Genomic DNA, 21746 nt, shown 5'->3' with positions numbered 1-21746 from the left:
ATTAATTTAAAGATTTGATTTATATCGGGCTTTCGAAAGATAACTCTTCAAGTGGATAATAAGTTAGTAGTTTGCGATTTCTTTTCATTTGATTCACTCATGTTCTAATTCCAATTTGATTCAAGTCATTCTCAGTTTGTTTAAGTAACAATAGCAAGTTTAGATTAATTATATCTTTCGAGAATATAATAGAGTTGAAGATTTCATGACCAATTAATTAAGGCTTCATTATTTCTGACAATTTTCTAGGTTAAAATACTCCTCCAGTTAAGATTAGAGACATTATTTTATGAAGCAATTGGGTATATTTTGCTTGTTTGATTAAGCAATAAAATTTCTTATTCCCTAAAAAAAAGACTGATATGATTGTACAATCTTTATCATTTATTTTCCATTGTTGGAATTAAAAATGTAAAAGAGTAAATTATCTACTAAAAAAAATTGTAACTCTTAAAAAAATTTTGCTCTTCGAAAAAATTTTATTTCTATTATTAAAAAACAACATTTTGATTATAAACATTTTTAAGTATTTTTATTTTATTACTCAATCATTAAAAAATAATGAATCTCGTACTTGATATTTCTTGTTATCATCTATTCAATTACTTCACTAAAGTTGATTGATGTGGAATGTGCAGTGTGAAAAATGTGTTATTGTTTAATGGTTAAGTGATCAAAATGATAATTATTTATAAATATTGATAATTTAAATATTATTTTTGAAAATTAAATAATTAAAATAAAAAATCCAAGAAATTGAAAAGATAAAAAAATAATTTACTCAATATAAAATATTTTTTATAATTTAATATATAGAAATGACAAATACTATTATAATAATCGGTGATAAAGTAATAACAAAAAACAATAATTTTAAAGTTTATGTTAAATTGATTGATGCGATGTCTAATTAGTTCCTTTGTTAACCATATATTTAAGGTTTGAATCTTGGAAAAAAAAAAAACAGGAACAAGAATTGTGCAAGGTCATCATATTGATAAATGATGATTCTTCCTGTAAACAGGCTGTCCTTTGAAGTGAAAGCTCTGATCAGTTTCCCCCATTTTTTGTTATTTCTTTTTTCTCAATATTAGGAAGTGTAACTGATTACGGATCTTATAGGAAAAACGCCAGCACATCCTATCATTTTCGGTAAATAGTCGGCAGACATAAAAGGACAAACTAAATTCAACTACCAGATTAATTTCCTAAATGTACAAATCACATCAGTGTTGCTAACACGTGCTAAGAGATAATTGGCTGGCTTTATCTACACTATTTTTTTTTATTATCCACAGTTTGGTTCATTAAGTTAATTCCGTAAGCCAAGGCTTATACTATTATTTTACTCAAAATATCGTGGAAGATCTAATTGAAAGCAACTTCCAACGACCAAATTTCTTAAAACTGAAATTGTAATTCTTTTCTTTTGTCGTTTTCAGGCCATTTGGTTGGAGAAATCGTCATTTATTTGTCAACTGCCTAGCCGTACGTACAATATGCGCATAATTGGTTTATATTCTCCACAACATTAGATTCAACAGATCACTTAAAAAGGTTCTTTTGTATTGGTGTTAACCCTTCATGATCTCTTCAGGGTTTCGTAAGGTAATGAAATTCGCCAAAGACTTCTTGTTCGCTAGATAATTGTTTAGTCATCTTATGTTTATATCTACGGTTGCATGCAATATTAATATTCCTTTTTTGTGCTAAAAGCCAGTGTCGAAACGTGGCCCAATTTAAATTTCGAAATGTCAACACTCGACAGTGAAGGATCAAGTTCACTGAGATGTACTCACTAACCACTGCTATTTCCAGTCTCCTTTTTCTTTACTCCTTGTAATGTCCGCTTCTTGTAATTAAATAATTAATGCTCTAACCAGTGACACCAATTTCTCCTCTCTCTCTCTCTCTCTCTTTCTTTTCTTTGATTAGAAAAAATGAATTGAAGGGAAGGATCGAATCTAACCAACCCAAGGCCTAGTACCTTAACGAAGGGGCGATATATGCGATAAAGTTATACGATGGTGATTGCCTGACTGGGCTGTTGGAGGCAATTGCACATGGCCCCGCTTTGGGGGAGAAAAAGGGTATTATAAAGTGCGGTTTGATTTTCTTTATATAAGTGAACGCACATCAGGCATGCTTCACATGTTTCAATTTACTTCACAAAGCTAGTCAATTTTTGTTAGAGATAAAAAATAAAAGAATAAAAATTAAAAATTTTAAAAATTAATATATTAAATTTAATCAATAATAAAAAGATTGATAATAAAAAATAATTTTATATAATATATAAATTAAAAAAAAAACTTACAATAATCATTTAAGAAAGTTTTGCTCGATTTTTTGAATTCAAATTCATCAATTATTAATTATGCATTGAAAAACATTTATTTCTTTAGAATTAAGTCTTGGATATTTTGATTTATATTTTTTTGTTTATGAGTTGAAGCATTGAGGCTTGATGGTTCAAATATAGAAGAATCATTTAAATGATTTACATATATTGTTTTAACGAATTTGTTAATTGTTTTCAACTTATTCATACTTTAATCAAATTTGAAAAAAAATTAATATAGTCAACCTCTAATATTTTTATTTTATTTTTATTTAAATTTATAATATTAAATATAAAACTATAATACATAAAATATAAATAGATAAATACGATATACAAGATTAATAATTTTCTTCTATATAATTAAGATTGTTTAAAGACTATATATTCAAAATAATTTCTTTTCAACTAAATATAAAACTTAAAGTATATAAAAAAGATATAATTAAGATAATTTCTTTTTACATAATCAGGATTAATAAAAAATGAAACATTGAAGAAATTTTAAGTAACAGTGCAATAGTGTAACTTATATTGAGAACTACATAATAATTTATTAATTTTTAAAGATTAAAATCATAAAAATAAATTTTTATAATAGAGAAAGAAAAAACATGGCAAGGAGAAGATACAGCCCATATATGATATAATAAAAAATATATGGTTAATGATTTGTAGAGATTTAAACAAAAAAATCTATAAAAATTTAAAATATATGAGCAAATATATAAACAAATATAAATAAAAATAATAATATAAATTAAAAAAGAAAACAAAAAAATTTAAAATTGGGACATGTGAGATATTTTTAATTATTCTTTATTTATATTAATTATTAAATAAAAAATTATTTTGAAAGGGTCCATTAAGAGATCATATTAAAAATTTTGTGGTATAAAAAAATTTTAAAAGTTTTGGGTGCAGCTCAAGGACGCTCCGTTCTTGCTTGCAAAATAAAAACTAACTAACGTTTTATTACCAAATATATGAATATCCTCAAATTAAGGAGACAATATCTTGAAGATAATTTTTTTATGTCTTTTTGCTTTAACTGTACTCTAAGGAAGTCTATGATTAATATATTTGTTTATTTGCTTTTTATTTTATTTGCACACCAAGTAAGTTTAGATTTAATTAGTTGTTATAAATAGCCCTAGGTAATATTTTATTTTTATCAAGCAATATAATTTTTTGCTTAGATTGATTTTAGGTATTTTCTACATGGTATCATAGCCTCTTAGATAATTTATTAATGTTGGTCTTATTAATGAAAAGTTATGATTAAAAAGTCATAAGTAATTACTTTATTAAATATAACTTTTTAATAGTTGTATTATGAAAGGTTATTAAATATAATTTTTATAAATAGCTGTATTATAAAAAGAAACAACTTTAAAATAGTTATCTTATCAAAAGAAACAACTTCTGAATAATTATCTTACGAAAAGAAACGACTACTTACATTGAAGACATATAGGTTCGTTTATTATATAAATAACAATTCATGCATTGCCATTTTCACAATTTTAATAAGTGTGAGAAAAATTTTATTGTATGTCGGAGGTTGAAAAAATACCTTAAGAAAAACGTTAATTCACGCTCTCAAAGTCATACTTTTCTTTCCTCTCAAAATTTCTTTTTTTTTTTCTCAAATATTTCTAACAATCTTAAGATATTTTTTAAACCTTTGTCATAATCTTTTCATGATGAAGAATGGATAGGATTCAAGTGTGAAGGTTTACTTCCAAAATCAAGAAATAATCAAACTCAATAGATTCGATGGAATAAATTTTACTAGATTGAGAGACAATATGGTTATTTCTAACGCAATTTTGACCTTATTTTGTTCCTTCAAGCTACTTAGTACAAAACTACTACAGTCAGGCTACATCTAATATGATTTTGACCATACTTGGATCAGAATTGGATAAAAGTGATAAACATAAAAATTATATCCATTCCTCTTAGCTTTTCAATGGTCTAAGAATCACTTTGATTGAACTTCTGTAGCTTGAGTTATGTCTGAAATATTATTACATGTTCAGTGAAATTTGCATCTAACTAATTTGTGCAATTACTCACCACTTGACCCTTTCTCTTTTGAGGACCCATAGCTAAAAATAAGCATTTTTACCATCCAAATAAGCTAAAATAACTTGAAGTAAATTAGCTTAATCATGAGTTAACTAATTAAAGAAAAACTAAGAAAACTACTTAAAACTTTACCTAAACTCAAAAATTTAATCCTTTTATCACTTAAAATATGATAAAATAACTCAATATAATATAATTATTACTTTATTTACATACCAAGTAAATTTAAGTATAATTAACTATTATAAAAAAGTCCTTAAAAAATGTTTTTATTTTTATCAAACAATTTAATTCTTTGTTTTAATTTTGAGTATCTTTTTTACATGTTCCAAAAATTGAATATATCTAGTTTTTCAGATGTAATTGCCTTCTCAGCGGACTTCATTTTAGTCACAGCACACAGTGCAACGACTAATGCAGTGTCGTGTCAATTGTCAAATCTTTTGGAAACGGAAGGATAAACGCAAGAGTTCCAGCAAGAATACTTTCCAAAAACAAAGATTTGTTCTTCAATTTTAAAATAATTCAGTATATAAAAATTGGTGTGGGATTTTAGTGTAGAGCTTGCTCGATTTTCCATTCTTCATTTTTTGTTCCAAACTCATGTTTCTCTTGACTGGTTGATCGAGCAGCAGCGCTTTTACTTGCCAATAATTGCTTGCCTTTTAGCTTTCAAGTGAACGTCGGTGGAAATGAATTAAAGCAAAAGACTGGTTGGTCTGACTACTCACCATTCGAAACCTCCTTTTTCCTTTGGCTTGTTCACTTGTCAGGCCACACTTGCCTATATACCACGCAGAGTGATGGTCTGCGTATCGATAATTGTTGAAGAGCGAGATAGGGTTGAAGGTAAATGACTGGTTTTCTTGTCTTTCTGAATTAGTGGTGGCAAAAGAAGGTTTACGCACCAACAAAAACATGAAAACAAACGAAAGATGACAGATTGGAGGCAGGCAGCTAGCTTACCGAAAGCTCTTTAATTTGCATTATTTGCGTTTCCCTGGTTCCTTTTTCCACTCTCTTACCTGTACACCCTGTGCCCTGGCCCGGCAACTATTAAGGATCAGGGCAGACCCTACTTCAATATTATTTCCTCTAACCTTTTTAGAATCTTTGTCGGAACAATGCTTTGGTTGTCTATGACAACGAGTCAAAAGAGTAACCGAAAGAGTCTTTGCCTTATATTTTATTTTACTTTTCCTGATAATTTTGCCTTCTGCTATAACGTTGGATTTGGGATAGATATTCTTGGACAGATTATTTGTACATATAAAAGAACATCAATGATTGAACCCAATAAGAGTAAGTATTATAGTTTTCAATTGCATGTTATATTTTGATTTAGCATTAGATTTTACATGGTGACATGATAAGAATAATAGTATGCAATAACTTACTGTATTTTTATACTGTCATTAGACATTCCTGTTCTCACGTAATGAAATATTTTAATTTAATTCATTCACCTTCAAGTTGAGTTTGAATTTTATAATATTAGAATCAAGTGCCTTGACACTTTATTGAGTTTTATTTTTTAAAATTTTTTAATACTTTATACATATAAATAATATAATAAATTTAATTATATATTTTAAAATTTTATTTAAAACTCGAACTCAAGTCAAGAAATTTGAGTTTCTTATATAAATTAATGATAATTTAGTAAGCTCAAGTAACCTGGAGAGGTCCCATATTTTTATTATAATAATAATAATAATAATAACAATAAAATTAATTATATTTAAAATATATAAAAATTAAGATAATTAATACAAAATTTAACTATTCACTTATGTTTAATAAATATTTATTTTCTCTTATTTCCAAATCTCTATTACTTTTGAACTAATTATCTCACTTTCTATTAAAAATATTTAAAAAATAAAAAATAAAAAATAATTAATAAAATAACATATTCTCTCACTTCTTTTACAATATACCTAATAAATTTTAATTTTTTATCACTTTTAAATTCTTAAAGTGTTATTAATTTTCAACTATTTCTTTTATTTTCAATCAACTAACAATAATATATATTTAATGATCTCTAGCGTCAATTTTTTCTTACCTATTTCTTTTATTTTCAATGAACTAATAGTAAAACGTAATTAATAATTTTCAATAGTTATTTTTTTCTTATATATATAATCAATTATTATTTTTATTTATAATATTCACTTTTAAATTCTTTTTTTTCCATTTGCTCTTTCTCTCTTTAATTTCAAATTTTCTCAAAAGAATACGTAAGATACCTATTATGTTATTATTTTTATAAAGTCGTGAGTCTCATTTAAGATTTGCTATAAGCATTCAACTTTGAGTACTATTGTTTTAATCTTTGCAGTTTTTTTACTTTAACTTAGAATTTATATTGTATTGTTATATTATCTTTATTTTATATAATAGTTAATTTATTTGAATTAAAATTTTTAATTGTTGATTTTATATTAACTGTTAAGGAATATAAAATAATTATAATAGTTAAATATTTTTGACATTTCATGATAAATATTTGAATATATCAAATTGAAAATATGAATTCAATTATTCAAAGTTAATGTTTTTTAATTTTATTAAAAAAACCTCATTTAAATATTTTGATTTAAGCTTTTAAAATTATTGAATGGTTCCTATCTACTATTTTTTGAGCTGAGCTCGAACGCAAAATTATAAAACTCCATGGTAATCGAACTGGACACTATATCAGCTCGGCTCAATTAAAAGTTTTTATGTCAAGTGTGCAACATAAATTCTAGATTGGATAGGCAACATGGATTATATGTTGGCGTATCACCTAGAATATTTTGTTATTGAAGCTTAATTATTAAAATGTACTGGTAGTTTTGTGGACTTCGGACTTCTAGGTCTAAATTGGTTGGTAAATTGGACTATTTAGGGATTAATAGACACAGCTACCATTTTGGGGCCGAACCAGTGGTCGTACCTTCGGGACGGATTCATTACACAAAAGGCCATTAGCAAAATTTGGTTAGTTTCTTTTAAGCCCAATAAAAACCTCAGCCGACGTCGTTTGGAGAAGTATTCAGTTTTCGCCCCTATGAGCATGGGCTTAGAGGCAGTCAGGCATTGAGGTTACAAATCGGTTGAAAACAATTTTTCCACTCTTTTCCAGGGGAACGGGTCTGCGACCCGCGGAAGACGAAATTCCTCCACGTGGCAGAACCCTATTGGAAGAAACAACAACGAGCTTACGCTCATTGGCCAGTTTTCACAAGAACACGTTGCCAAGAGTCTAGTCCCAAAGTAAGTCAAGTCGTAGGTGCCTCAAGCTTCGCTTGGTGTACCCTGTTGTTGTGTTTGTATAAAAGTTTAAAAGTCCAAAACCCACTTTCGAAGCACCCAAACGGAAAAAACGATCCATTGGAGAAAATAAGCAAAACCAAAGCTTAGGATTAACCCCTAATCTTTCTGGCTAAGAGGAAAAAAAAAGAATAGCATTGTGTCTTAGATATCGAAGATCTGATAAGAATTTCTAAACAATTTGTATAACGTCCGGAGAGGTCCAGTTTCTCTCCTGATCTGAAAATCCATGGCGCTTCCAAGGACGAAGCTACTTTTTCTGCTATGCGCTTTGTGTTACGCGCTCGCCGCCTTTGCAGGGTAAGCGCCTATCTCTTTCTTTCTCTTTACAAAAGTGGCGTTTATGTGCGTGAAATTTTGTGGTGATTTGATGCAGGAAGAGTTATTATGAGGTATTGCAAGTGCCGAGAGGAGCATCGGATGAGCAGATCAAAAGAGCGTATAGGAAGCTGGCATTGAAATATCATCCTGATAAGAACCCCGGGAATGAAGAGGCCACTAAGCGATTTGCGGAGATTAACAACGGTAAAATCTCGTTTTAATATGAAAAGAAAAATTACGTATGGAGTTAATTAGTTTTTCTTCTTGGGATGATTAATTGTTTTGATGAATGGTTAGCTTATGAGGTGTTGTCGGATAGCGAGAAGAGGGGCATATATGATAGGTATGGAGAGGAGGGCCTGAAGCAGCATGCTGCCAGCGGAGGCAGAGGAGGAATGGGGAGCAACTTAGACGAGTTCTTCGGCATGTAAGATTTTTGAATTTTGCTCTTTGATCAATATGACATTGCGGTTAATTGTCTTTATAGTAATATAGTATTAATTGATATGCTATGATGAGAATAAACTTGGTAAGTAATGTGCTGGCATTGTAACCCACAATCTAGGAGCCTATTAATGCATCTTATGGTATCTTAGATATGCTACCCAACTTCAGGTTCCCTATAGTGGTAGTTAGAACCTATACTTTATTGGTGATTATGTTAAATGTAAGGACGATTATGCCGAAATCATCCATAAAATGCTTGTTGTTTACTTATTTTTGGGATAACACACATTGATAATAACTGTTTTAACCTGTAAGAAAGCCTACCTAATCCTCCATTCAACTTAGTTTAAATGTGGCTAGCCATCATTTTGGAGGTAACTTTCACTTTTGTTTATGTTACTGTGAATTCGATCACCTACAATTGCTGACAAGGTGGAGCTTTTCTTTAGGTTTTTTCGTGGAGGCCAGGCAGAAGAGGAAGAGAAAATTGTGAAGGGTGATGATGTGATTGTTGAATTGGATGCAACACTGGAAGACTTGTACATGGGAGGTACTCTTAAGGTGAGAAATCATGTCTTCTGGTGGTATATGTTATCCTTGACCGAAATCTGTAACTGATCAGCTTTTGGTCATCTTGACTAGTGTGGAATCTAAAATATTTGTTCATTTATTTAATGTCATAGATAAGTTTGTTAGTCTATGTACAGCAATGTCAAGATATGCATATTATATAACCTACCAAACTTGGGAAGCAAGTTTGTAAATAAGATCATAAATGTATACGCTTTTACTTTCTCAGGATATCAGTAGGCTAAACATCATATCCATCTAATCATAACCAAAAATTTCACCTAGATACTTTACCTGACTTGTTTGTTTTGTGTACCCTTTGCAAATGGCAAAGCTAGATTCTCTCCCTTGAACTTACTTGTCAATCAGCTATAAGGCATCATAGGATCTTGTATAAAGCATATCAAGCTATGTTATGCACAGACCTGGCTTAGCTATGACCTAGATCATTAGCCAGTTCTCCTTGTCAGCCTTGTTAAAGCAGCTCTCAGAAGTGCAGAAGACAGAGCTGTTAGAGAGTGCCATTGGGAACTAATGATGCATACTTGGCAATTTTTTGTTTTGTTAACTGTTTATATTTTCCCAGGAAGCTAGTGGATCAATAAATTAGACATAGAGGCACAGGGTGTATTTTGTTCCATCTTGTCCTTAATTTAAGCCTTTGAGGGGAAATTAGGAGCTACTGGCTAGGTGCTTGCCTCTCTGTTTCTCCCCCATTTTCCCCTCCTCTCTTCAATATTCTTATTTTATTGAAAGATAACACTGATTTGGAATTACCCAGGTTTGGAGGGAGAAAAACATTTTAAAGCCTGCTCCAGGTAAACGACGCTGTAACTGTAGAAATGAGGTCTATCATAAGCAAATTGGTCCAGGGATGTTCCAACAGATGACTGAACAGGTACTGTGGCTTTATTGTTTGTCTTCTTCTTTGATATTTCAGTTCCATTTTGTTATTGACTTTTTATCTTTTTTCCTGGGCCTTTTAATGCTATGAAATATGCCGTGTGTTATGTTGCCATTGTCAAGCCTTTATAATTATTCTCAAAATTTCTTTTCTCAGGTTTGTGAGCAGTGCCAAAATGTCAAATATGAACGAGAGGGATATTTTGTCACGGTTGATATTGAGAAAGGAATGCAAGATGGACATGTAAGTTTGGAGAATTAGAATTATTTAATGTGTAACATCTTTTCATTGTTGTAGTTTTTCTCAGAGTGCATGCTGATATTGTTGCCCGGTTTTTCTTAAATAATGTTTAAATGTATAGTCATGCTTAAAACCTAAGGAAAGTGAAAGAGTAGAAACTGTTCTATGATATGAAAAGTTTGTCATCTGAAATATTTGGCGCAGAAAGAGTTGTTAATAGTACCATCAATACTCTTGTGTTTCATTTTTTTTTTATTCTTTAAATCCAAATAATTGTTCCAGATGCTCCTTTCCTCTGTCTGTGCACCTGTGCTCTCATTAAGTGATCGGAAAATGTAATCATGGTTTGCTGACTTGTTATGGCATGCTTTATTATTCAACATTTCTACTAAAAAGCAGACACAGAAATGTACTCTATTAAATCTCTACAGGGATTCTTTGATGTCCTGTCTAAATGGAACACATTGTTGTTATGCAGATTTGTTTGTTTGTCAATTTTGTCAGAATTTCTTATCCTACAATTTCTGTGGGATCTTGTAATTGTCATCATCTTATAGTATTTTTACAGTATACTAGGAGTAGGACATGTAGCTAGTCATTATTGTTGTTGGATTTGGAATAATGTTCTCTGTACATTTTATAGGAGGTGGTTTTTTATGAAGATGGTGAGCCTATAATAGATGGAGAACCTGGAGATTTGAAGGTTAGTCTCCAACAATGATTTGAAAACTTTTTAATGCTTTGGTATGGTCCAGTTATTGTGCTACATACTGGGCAAAGTCAATGTATTCATATTCAGTCCACAATCCTATGTGGCTTTTAGGTAGTATATTTGGAATTTGTCCCATTCTTGCTCACATGAGACAATTACCTTTTTGCAGTTCCTAATTCGCACTGCACCCCATGATCGCTTCAGGAGGGAAGGCAATGATTTGCACACCACTGTCACCATAACACTTGTAAGTCTCATATTTGAGGATATTTGTATCTGTCTCTGCCTTTCCTCATTACCTTCTTTTGAAAAATGGAAACTATGAACTAATTTTCATTTCCTTACTTGCTCCAGGTTCAAGCTCTTGTTGGTTTTGAGAAGACCATTAAACACCTTGATGACCATTTAGTGGACATTAGCTCTAAGGTAAGCCTGACATAACCTATTTAGCTTCATTTAATTTGTCTCAGCCAACAACTAAATGATCCAAAATAGAATTTAAACATCAATATGTTTAGGGAAATAATCTTGTAATTCATATTCAGGGTGTTACTAAGCCCAAAGAGGTGAGAAAGTTCAAAGGAGAAGGAATGCCATTATATTCTAGCGACAAGAAAGGAAACCTGTATGTGACCTTCGAGGTTTTGTTCCCCACATCACTGACGGAGGACCAGAAGGCCAAAATCAAGGCAGTTCTTGGCTAGGATAGAGGATACGATTTTTGTTGGGTCCTAAGATTGTTCCCATTGTAACATGATCTGAGGATACATAGAAACTAGGAAATCTTGGAGGGTTTCTAATTTCCTTCTCTCCCTTTCACCTATTTCCTCCCTCATTAATTAACAAAATACTTAACTTGAAATGCAGTGTCTTAAAATGTTTTTGCTCTAATACCTTCGACTGTCCATCAATTTGGAGGGGGCGTTTTTAGAACAATATTCTTTTTTGGCTCATACGAGATACTATTATCTATCTCGTTTCTTGTTGTGTTCACGAAATAGTTTTCAATGAGGAGTTGCTTCTGTAATTATTATTACTACTATTATTTTGCCTCTTTTATATTAAATCTGCGAGTTGTAATATTTTTAAATTGACCCCCCAGATCATTAATTAATTGCAAAATCGTTCCTTAACGGTTGAAACTCGCCATTCATCTCCTCCCAATACTTTGCCTATTTATCAGACTTGCACGACGAATTGAAATTATCTAAATTTAAAACGACAGCAACTTAAATTTAAAACGACAATGGCTTAAATCTGAAATAATTTAAACAGGGCATGCCTTAAAAGCCCAAAAACTATCTTTTCGGCCCAAAAGGACTGGACTGAAACTTAATCTGACATGCCCAATTATCACAGCACGGTGAACAAAAATTGGACGGGGATTCTTTGTATTGGGCTAGGGTCCTTTGGATATTGGCATGGTCTCTGTCTTTACATTGTCTGCTTCCCAGCTTCCTGCCATGGGCTGGGCTTCCATTTCTTCCCATCATCTTTTCATCCTCCCGGTTGGCTGACTTTGATAATAAGATCTCTCAAGTTACCATGTTCCTTTAGACGACAAAGACTAGTTTTATTATTATTGATTTTTACTTAATTTGACATCAAATTATATTAAATCCAAACTGTCTTAGCAATCCTCCTAGCTAGCTAGCTAGCTAGTTCCTTAAGAAGTTTCCACATGCCCACATTTTCATTTTGCTCCTAAACCCTTACAGGACCTGCCTTGCAAAGAGTAAAGCCCTCAACACACGACATTTGCTTAACCAATCAAATACTTTTTCATATGTGATCTATATTAGTGTATTTTTAAAATCAAAAGTTATGTTATGATAAAAAATTATTTTAGTTTAAAAGTTTTATCACATAAAGTGATATAATGTGTCTATTAAATTATAGACAAGTTTTTATGTGAATGATTATATCTCTTGGTAAAATAACATTCATAAGCTATAAAATATATTGAAAAGACATTACAGTTCAAAAATTAAATATGAAAAGTTATTGTTTCAAATTATAACTCAAATGTTATAATTTATGAAATGAATAGTTATTTTTTATAAGATTATTATTGAAATAATATTTTTATCTAAAAGATGTGTTTGGCAGAATAAAAGATGTCTTTTAGATAAAATTGTATCTCAATAAAAGGATTGTGTGCTTAAACAAGCGATATTTACAAGTTTATATAAAAGCTTGTTGTCATCTATTTTGACACATCAAAATAAACACAAAAACAAGAGCAGAAATATGAAGAACAAAAAAAAGTGTTGTATTCTATTAATATAAACATTTAAATTTTATCAACTATAAAAACTTTCAAATTTTTTATAATCTACTTGTTACGGAAAATAAACTCTAAAGCCAAACAACTTTGTAAATCCTCTTATATATCTAACGGTCTATATTCGTAAAATGTAATAGAAAGTTAGATGTTGACTTCATTATATCTTTAAAACTATTCACATTATTCGTTTTCGCATACTAAGTGATGATGGTAAAATAAATTTTAAAAATAATATCTATTTAAAGATTAATCTTAAAATTAATTTTATCCTTTTTGAATTCTATCTAAACCTCATTTGTACCAACAATCCAGCAGCTACCACAATGACTTCCCTGGAAAATGTAGTCCACTCGTGTCCACCTACTTGATGCTCCTCCAAGTTTAGATGCCGAGATTTAAGAACACACTTTCTTACCAAAAAGAAGCGACGCCCACCCTGACTTTATTCAATTGGACTATTATGTTAAGTTTTAAAGCGAATTACATATTTGCTCTTTGAATTATGATCAAATATTTAATTTAATATCTAAAAATTTTAAAAATTGATAATTAAGTAATCAAATTTTAATTTTGTTAAACAATTTGTACCACAAACTAACTACTTTAATTAAATCAATTATATTACCAACAAATAACTAAGAAAACTACATAAGGTGTTTGACTCTTATTAATTATTTTTTGATATCAAATTATCTATTTAATTAATAAAATTAATGAAGTACATAATATTTATAACGAGATAAAATTGATAAACTTAATCACAAGTTTATGTTTTTAAATATCAAATTGATAATTTTACTATAATTAAAATATCAAATATGTAACTAATCTTCAAAATTTAGTGTCATTGCCTCATTAAACTCATTGATTTTGCACCGCCCAATAACTATCACTTTAGCAGGATAATTAATATCGCTTTCGTCAACCTCCAGGATGTTCGGGTCCTACGCCAATCCTTTCCCAACCGTCAGAGCCTAAACAAAAATTATTTAGTAGTATTAATTTTTAATATTAAAATAGAAATTGCTCATTTATTCACCCTATTTCTAGAAAAGAAATTAGATGAACCGTTCATCGGCCACGGTTTCTTGTAACACAACATCCACATAAAAACTTTATACTATAATATTTGTTTTATTGTTTGTTTGACATCTACCGATGGCTTTCAATACAAAATGATCTCATAATGATACATAATAAATAGATTTAGAAGGTTCAATCCACGTCAGAATATTTGGGTTACTAAAATGCTTTATTTTTTTTCAATTTCAGGGTTATAATTTTTTTAAAAAGTTTGAATGAAGATAAAAATAATATATAAAAATTGAGGGACAGGTGTCGACCGCTGGCACTGAGTGGGAGGCGTGTAAAAGCCAAAGAGCAACTGTTAGATAAATCAAGCGGAAGATAGAGAGAGGGGAAGAGGGAAACTTTACGGACACGTCGGCAGGTTTTGGTTTCGAGTTTGTAGTTCATCCAGAAATGCTCTGACGTGGCAAACAGATATTCTGCCCACGCACTTTTGGAACCAGTCAGGATGGTGGTTTCCCACACGGCCCCACCTCTTCAAGCCTTCACTACCAAACTAAGGGGCCTTCGAGGGCAAACCCGACAAAGAGTGTTAACCCCATGTGCCACACTAAAACTCCATTAAACGCCGCCGTTTCCTGCGGCTCCTTAATGAAGAAACAAAATCGTTTAATCAGGTTGTTGACCTGTTTGGTAACAAACGAATTCCTAACCTTTCTTGCTTCTGTCTAAAAGCTCCCTTTCTTTTATATAAAAACGAACTTTGAAACAAAGGCTTTAAACGAGAAAACTGGTAGAAGAAACAAAGAAAGAAAGAAGCAAGAGGGAAACGACAGTAGAAATTCAAAGATTGTTGGGTTACGTTAAGGGCTTAGCGCCTTGCTTCTCGCTATTGCTGCCTGATATTGCTTTGATCTTTCAACGTAGAATTATTCAGTATTATAATTTATATTGCTAGTATTAAAATTTACGTTTTAAGAGAAGCTAAAGAAACCCGTAAGCGAATCGTGATTGAGAGAAACAAGAATGGATGGTCTTTGTTTGAAAACGGGGATTCATGGTATGGCACCGGCGATCTCGGTGACTGGGGGCCTGGAAAGTAGGACCAACGCAACGCAAGTGAGTGCGGTGGGGCGGTCGCCGGTGGATCATAAATCGACGTCCGCCTCGGTGGTGCCACCGCAGAAGACGGCGTTTTCCATGTTCTCGTTCCGGTACCCATTGAAATCTTTGTGGCCCAGAGGTGGAGCTGGAAATAACAAGAGGTACAACGGGATGGCTGCTGACGACGCCGTTTCGGTGGAGAATAAGAGCAATGAAGAGGCGAGAAAAGTGCACGAGGAGAACGTGAATGGCGGCGAAACGAGGGGGACTTCGGAAGGGCAAAATGGGAATTGGGTTTTGAAGATTTTGCACGTGAGGTCATTGTGGAGAGAAGAGACAAAGAGCGTTGATGAAGAAAGGGAGACCGAAGAAGAAAATAACCAAAACGGTATCGTCAATGAGGAGGAAGAAATCTGTGAATTTTGTAGAGTTGATGATGATGATGATGATGAAGAAAATGAAAAAAAGGAGATTGAAATTGATAAAGATTCGTTTTCCAAGATGTTACGGAGGGTGTCTTTAGCTGAGGCTAAGTTGTACGCTCAAATGTTGTATCTTGGAAGCTTGGCTTATGCTATTCCAAAGATTAAGGTACGAACTTAGAAATTTGTTTTTCTTCGTTTTCATTCTTAATTTGTTTATTCTTTTTAAAATGCGGACATGTGTTTGTGAATCGATAAAGTTAGACATCATTCCGGGGTTCCTAAGGCCTGAGATTAAGTAGTTCAATCTATCATTTAATCGAAACAAACCAGAAATTTCAATCTTAAATCGTTAAGATCCTTTTACAAAGTTTTAATTTTCTATTAAAGCCAAATTGGGACGCCGGGATCTAGCTGAAGTCTTTCTGCACATATTGTCAGCCAATTGGCTCATCATGATTGTTACACGAAAAGTCCTAGAAATCAAGTTCTGCAAATTGGAAAGTTGTTGCTGGTAAAGGTTTAAACTTGATTGTTGTATCTTTCAAGGGTTTAGGGTGGTTTTGACTCGATGGTTGCATCTTTGAGTTTGTGAAACTTTTGAGTTTTTTGGTGCATTAAGCCAAACTTTATATTTGTGTAATTTATTTCTATTTGGAAGATAACACCTTTCCATCTTTGATGGGTGTGCTCGGTATTTCTTTATTGATGAAATAGTTGTTGCATCCTTGAAGAGCAATTTTCTCTGTAAATTTTACCTTGGCTCACATTAGTAATATATCTATATCTACTGAAAGTTGAGTTTAATACATCAGCAGTTCTATTTTGTCTATGAAAAATAACATGGTTTTTTTTTTCTCCTTCATCTTCCTTTTGGCGTTAAATTTAGCCTGAAAGTCTCCTAAAATATCGTGGTTTACGCCTGGTAACTTCATCAATAGAGAAGAGAGAATTGGCAATGAAAGCTGAGAAAAATCATGAGAAAACTGGTGTGTCCTCTGAGAATCAAGAGTTAGAAAGGAATAGAAAGGATGACAAAGTAGGCGATGAACAGAAAAATATTGGCTACCGGATCAGCGCCTCTGCTGCATATCAGATAGCTGCGTCTGCTGCTTCGTATTTGCATTCCCATACAAAGACCATACTTCCATTCAGATCATTGAAACCTGAAAGCAGTAAGGATTCATCTGATGATGGCAGTAGAAGTGACAGCAGTGCTGAGATGAGAAACTCTGATGTGGCCTCTTTAATGGCAACCACAGACTCTGTGACTGCCGTGGTTGCTGCTAAGGAAGAAGTGAAGCAGGCTGTTGCAGATGATTTGAACTCAACTCATTCATCGCCTTGTGAGTGGTTTATATGCGACAATGATCAGAGTGCTACAAGATTCTTTGTAGTTCAGGTAGGTAACATCATCCATACATTAATTTCATTTTTTATATTAAAACATTACTTTTTGGATATGTGGGAACAGGGGAATAAAACGTGCTCTCTTTATAAGAGTTGCAAATCTATCGAGAGGTGATTACATTAATGCATTTTGCATTTTGGACAGTGACCTTACATTTTTAACTAGTTGTTTTGCCATTGCCCACACTTTCACAAGACCTAACTTATTTTGTTTGCTTGTTTTTGGCCCCTTTTTCTTTGCATTTGGTTTTACTCAAATTATGGCTTGTATATGTAGGGATCCGAGTCATTGGCATCTTGGCAGGCAAATCTACTTTTTGAGCCTATTCAGTTTGAGGTAATTTTTTAACAAATCTGTTGATTTGCTGCTTGCAAATCTTTATGTGTTTTGTTTTTATTCGAAAATTTACAAGATGCTCATAGAAATGGCATCATATGCCAACTTCATCGTAACCTTTTTCAGACAAGAGAATCAGGAATGTTTAACATCTGTACTTGGCATGTGGTTAAATGTATCATAGAGGAATGTGATAAATGTATTTTCTCTTATTGATGAATGCAATACAATCTTCTTGGTTTAGGGATTGGATGTTCTTGTGCATAGAGGTATATATGAGGCTGCTAAAGGCATGTATGAGCAAATGCTGCCTGAAGTCCGTTCCCACTTAAAATCTCATGGCAAGCATGCAACTTTCCGCTTCACTGGGCACTCTCTTGGTGGCAGCTTGTCACTATTGGTAAGTCTCATGTTGCTGATAAGAGGTGAACTGCCTGCTTCTTCCTTACTTCCTGTTATAATGTTTGGATCACCAAGCATCATGTGTGGGGGTGATCGTCTTCTTCGCAAACTTGGGTTGCCACGAAGTCATGTTCAAGCAATCACAATGCATAGAGACATTGTTCCCCGAGCCTTCTCTTGCAATTATCCTAATCATGTTGCAGAGCTTTTAAAGGCTCTTAATGGAAACTTTCGCCATCATCCTTGTCTCAATAATCAGGTAATGTTTCTGCATTTTCAAATATCAAAGTGCAACTTAATTAGAACATGTACGTAACTCTCTGATATAACTCTTATTATTTTGTTTTACTGCAGAAGCTATTGTATGCTCCAATGGGGCAACTTCTGATTTTACAACCAGATGAGAAATTCTCTCCACATCATCATCTCCTTCCTTCAGGAACTGGTCTATATTTTCTAAGCTGTCCATTGGCAGATGTTGATAATGAAGAGAAGCTGCTTCAGGCTGCGCAGAGAATTTTCTTTAACTCACCACATCCACTTGAGATCCTAAGCGACCGCACTGCATATGGTTCTGAAGGAACCATCCAAAGAGATCATGATGTGAATTCTTACTTGGTATCTGTTCGAGGTGTGATTCGGAAAGAGCTAAATCGCATCAGGAAAACCAAGAGAGAGCACCGGCGCAAGGTCTGGTGGCCCCTGGTGTTACCTTGTGGCATCAATGCTGGTATCTTTCTTGGGAGACCTGTTGCAACAATCAATGTGGGCCAAGAACAATTCAACTTTGCTGGCGTTTTGCAAACCGGGAGAGAGTCCTGGAAACGGTTCAGTAGGCTTGTTGCTTCACAGCACATGCATTTGCTAGTGATTCTTTTGTTCCCTGCCAAGTTGTTACTCTTGGGTGCATACAGCGTGATCAATTTTCGCTGATCAGCATATTTGGTTGCGCATGTAGGGTTCGTTTGGAGGGAGTATTGTACATGGCTGCAAGATGGTTAGACGATTCTTTATTCATTGATTTAGAAAAGGGAAATTGAAAACGATTCATGCTTTTTCTTTTTTATCATTTTTTTAATCAAACGGAAAGTGTCAAATTGATGTATGGAAATAGTACATTGATTGTGAATGATACCAATACCAAATGAAAAGAAAAAAAAAATTGATGATACTTGGAATTACGAGTATTGCTCTACTAGTGGAATCCTTTTTATGTTTTGTTTCCTGGGGTTCACTGGTAGTTAATCTTGACTTTTCCTCAACAATAGTTGCCCCAATCTTACCAGTTTTACCCGGATATGGTTCATGAAAATGATAGTCATGAGTGTTGGGTTATGCACATACGAACGTGGAGTATAATTGAAACTTGAAAGGAAGAAAGATCTTGCTGGGGTGCTATAATTATTGTGAATGATGTTAAGCTTGGTGGTGGTGTTGAGTGAATCAGATTTATTTAACCATCAACAAATATCTGAGTCACTACACCAATAATTGAATCATGCACAAAACGTGTCACCAACAAGCAAAATATCACTCTCTTAGAGTGAACGCAATTTGCCCAAATCACTCGAATCAAGGGAGCTTCTTGATTTCTTTGGAACTAATGCATCTTCCCTTAGACCTGGAACAAGCTGTTATTTGCTGGCTAGAATTAGCAATTCCTGCTCAGATTCTTTACTTTTCTTCGTGGTCTTGCAATCTTACTCCCCAATGGCTGTAATAACCCACATTAAGCACATGTGAGAGATTCTCAGAAATCGACAAGCCATGAACAAATCTTTTTTGTCCTGCTTAGGGCTGCAGCGGAGAAAAGGTTCATCTACTGACAAAATAGGAGTCCCCACAGAGCCAGGTCCAAAATGGCTGTGATCGTTATGCCCATCCATCCAACAAGGCAAAAAGTCGGTCAGCCTGTTTATGGATGAACCAAGACTACCTGGCTCACCCGAAGCTCAAAACTTTCTCCCATAACAGCGCGTTGCAGCAGCGTCTACGTGTGGACTTCCATCGCCATCCGGTGGTTGCTTTGCTTCGAGGTTAGCGAGTTTGCTAGAACAACGGCCTTGATTTTCCCTCTCTTTTGGATTTGATACAAGGGATGGCAGGAAGCTAGAAAATGGGACGTGCACCATTGTGCAAGAGACGCCAAAATTCATGAATGTGACTTAAGATTGGCAAGGGCTATTCATGGTTAGAGCTTGTGGTCGAAGAGGAGGAAGGCCAAGAAACGTAAACAATCAAATGAACACTAGATATCGACAGGGAAGGACCACCTTCAGCGACAACTACGGTTGAAATAATGTACACGACAAAGGAAGTACGATGGCATGTTGTAGAAGTGGTTATTCTTTTCAACTCAATAAAGTTTCAACTAATTACTTTTACGACACATTTACTCGTGAGAATGGTCATCAGAAACATTTGTTCTTTGGTTTGGTTGTCAAACATTTTAAATATTTTAACAAATAGTTATTCCTCTAAAATTTTTATTTTCAAAAATTGCCTAAAATGAAAGGATAATTAATACTAATTTAGGGTATTTGCTCTTTCATAATTGAAGAATAATTTTTAAAAATGATAAGATCAAAAAACTTTTTATAAGTTTGAAAAATTAGAACCCTATTTATGTAAAGACATTTTTTCTCCCTTCCTTTTCTTCCCCTGTTTTAGCTTCTCTGTTTTTCCTTCTCTATAATCTTCCACCCACCCCTGGAGGGAAGCCGCAATAGTGGAAGTGATTTTAGGGACAAATTTGGAGCTCTTCATCCTAATTCAATCGAGAAAATGTTAGATTTGATGTTTAGGGTTTGATCGAGTGGTAGAGAGCATCAAATCTGGCTGTAAAGTGCCACATTTAAGCAGTATTATTCTAGTGCCCTGTGACCAGATCCGACCACAAAGAGCAACAGATGGATGCACTGTTTTGCCAAGCACATCTCCAATGCTCACCAAATGAGAATAAAGGAAAATGAAAAAAACAAAAATTAAAATAAAAAAGTTAAGCTTTTACTTATATATTACAAAAATAATATTTTAAATTTAAAAATTATTTGAAATGATTAATATTTTAATTATAATAATATTTAAAAATAAATAATCATATATTATAATAATCAAATGAACTTTAGATATTGATAAGGAAGGACCCCCTTTAACAAGTACAACGGTTGAAATGATACACAAGAAAGGAGTGCAATAACATGTAGATTATTCTTTTCAACCTTATAAAGTTTCAAGTAATTACTTTTAGATTATTCTTTTCATCTTTCACAGGTTTGCGTAAAATTTTAAACCCATTTATTCATCCAGCGGAGGCAGTAGAGAAGGAATTTGCATAGTATAATTCCTAGAACTTTTGAGATCAAAATAAGACCCAAAACCACGAGAAAGGGCCACGGCAGAGAGAGATGACTGTAAGCTGGTTTTCTTTTACGATGGGCCGATTCACCCCAGGATCTTTAACTGCGGTTTAGCGGGCGTCCAAATACTTGGGTTCAGATGTCAATCCAAGGGGAAGCATCGGACGGGATAGAGTGAGAGTAATGGAGTTGGGTTATTTCTTTTGTTCTGATGTTCGTTGACATAAGGCCCAAGAACAACGACCACCACAGACTTGGTCATCGAAATGGATGCAACATCTATCTTCAAGAATAACATGCAACGCAAAAACCGTTTCTTCAAGTCAGTTGAAGTTGTTGAAACTTGGAAATGCAATCGATTTCTTGAAGATTTCTATACGTGCCCACACCAACCTCACATCACCAGCGAGAGTTTGTTAGGCACCCAGTTTTTTTTTTTTTTTTTA

At 33.0% G+C, this 21746-nt stretch overlaps 2 protein-coding genes across 2 annotated transcripts; both read left to right on the top strand.

Moving 5' to 3' along the window:
- Positions 1–7735: 7735 nt before the first annotated feature.
- ATERDJ3B (DNAJ heat shock family protein) lies at positions 7736–11992 on the top strand. The gene is made up of 10 exons (XM_021425578.2): positions 7736–8056; positions 8133–8281; positions 8375–8504; positions 8974–9085; positions 9876–9992; positions 10155–10241; positions 10882–10941; positions 11120–11197; positions 11305–11376; positions 11496–11992. Exons 1-10 carry the CDS (start codon positions 7986–7988, stop codon positions 11652–11654), a joined length of 1035 nt encoding a protein of 344 aa, XP_021281253.1. The 5' UTR covers positions 7736–7985; the 3' UTR covers positions 11655–11992.
- Positions 11993–14967: 2975 nt separating this feature from the next.
- On the top strand, positions 14968–19110 carry LOC110413917 (phospholipase A1 PLIP2, chloroplastic-like). Its single transcript, XM_021424943.1, has 5 exons — positions 14968–15961; positions 16682–17194; positions 17480–17539; positions 17784–18200; positions 18296–19110. The coding sequence occupies exons 1-5, from the start codon at positions 15293–15295 to the stop codon at positions 18872–18874; spliced, it is 2238 nt and encodes a 745-aa protein (XP_021280618.1). The 5' UTR covers positions 14968–15292; the 3' UTR covers positions 18875–19110.
- Positions 19111–21746: the final 2636 nt, after the last annotated feature.

Source organism: Theobroma umbraticum, unplaced genomic scaffold (genome assembly GCF_002168275.2).
Source record: "Theobroma umbraticum cultivar Fairchild unplaced genomic scaffold, ASM216827v3 scaffold_4.1, whole genome shotgun sequence".
Lineage (NCBI taxonomy): Eukaryota > Viridiplantae > Streptophyta > Magnoliopsida > Malvales > Malvaceae > Theobroma > Theobroma umbraticum.
This window is presented reverse-complemented; position numbering and strand designations above follow the sequence as displayed.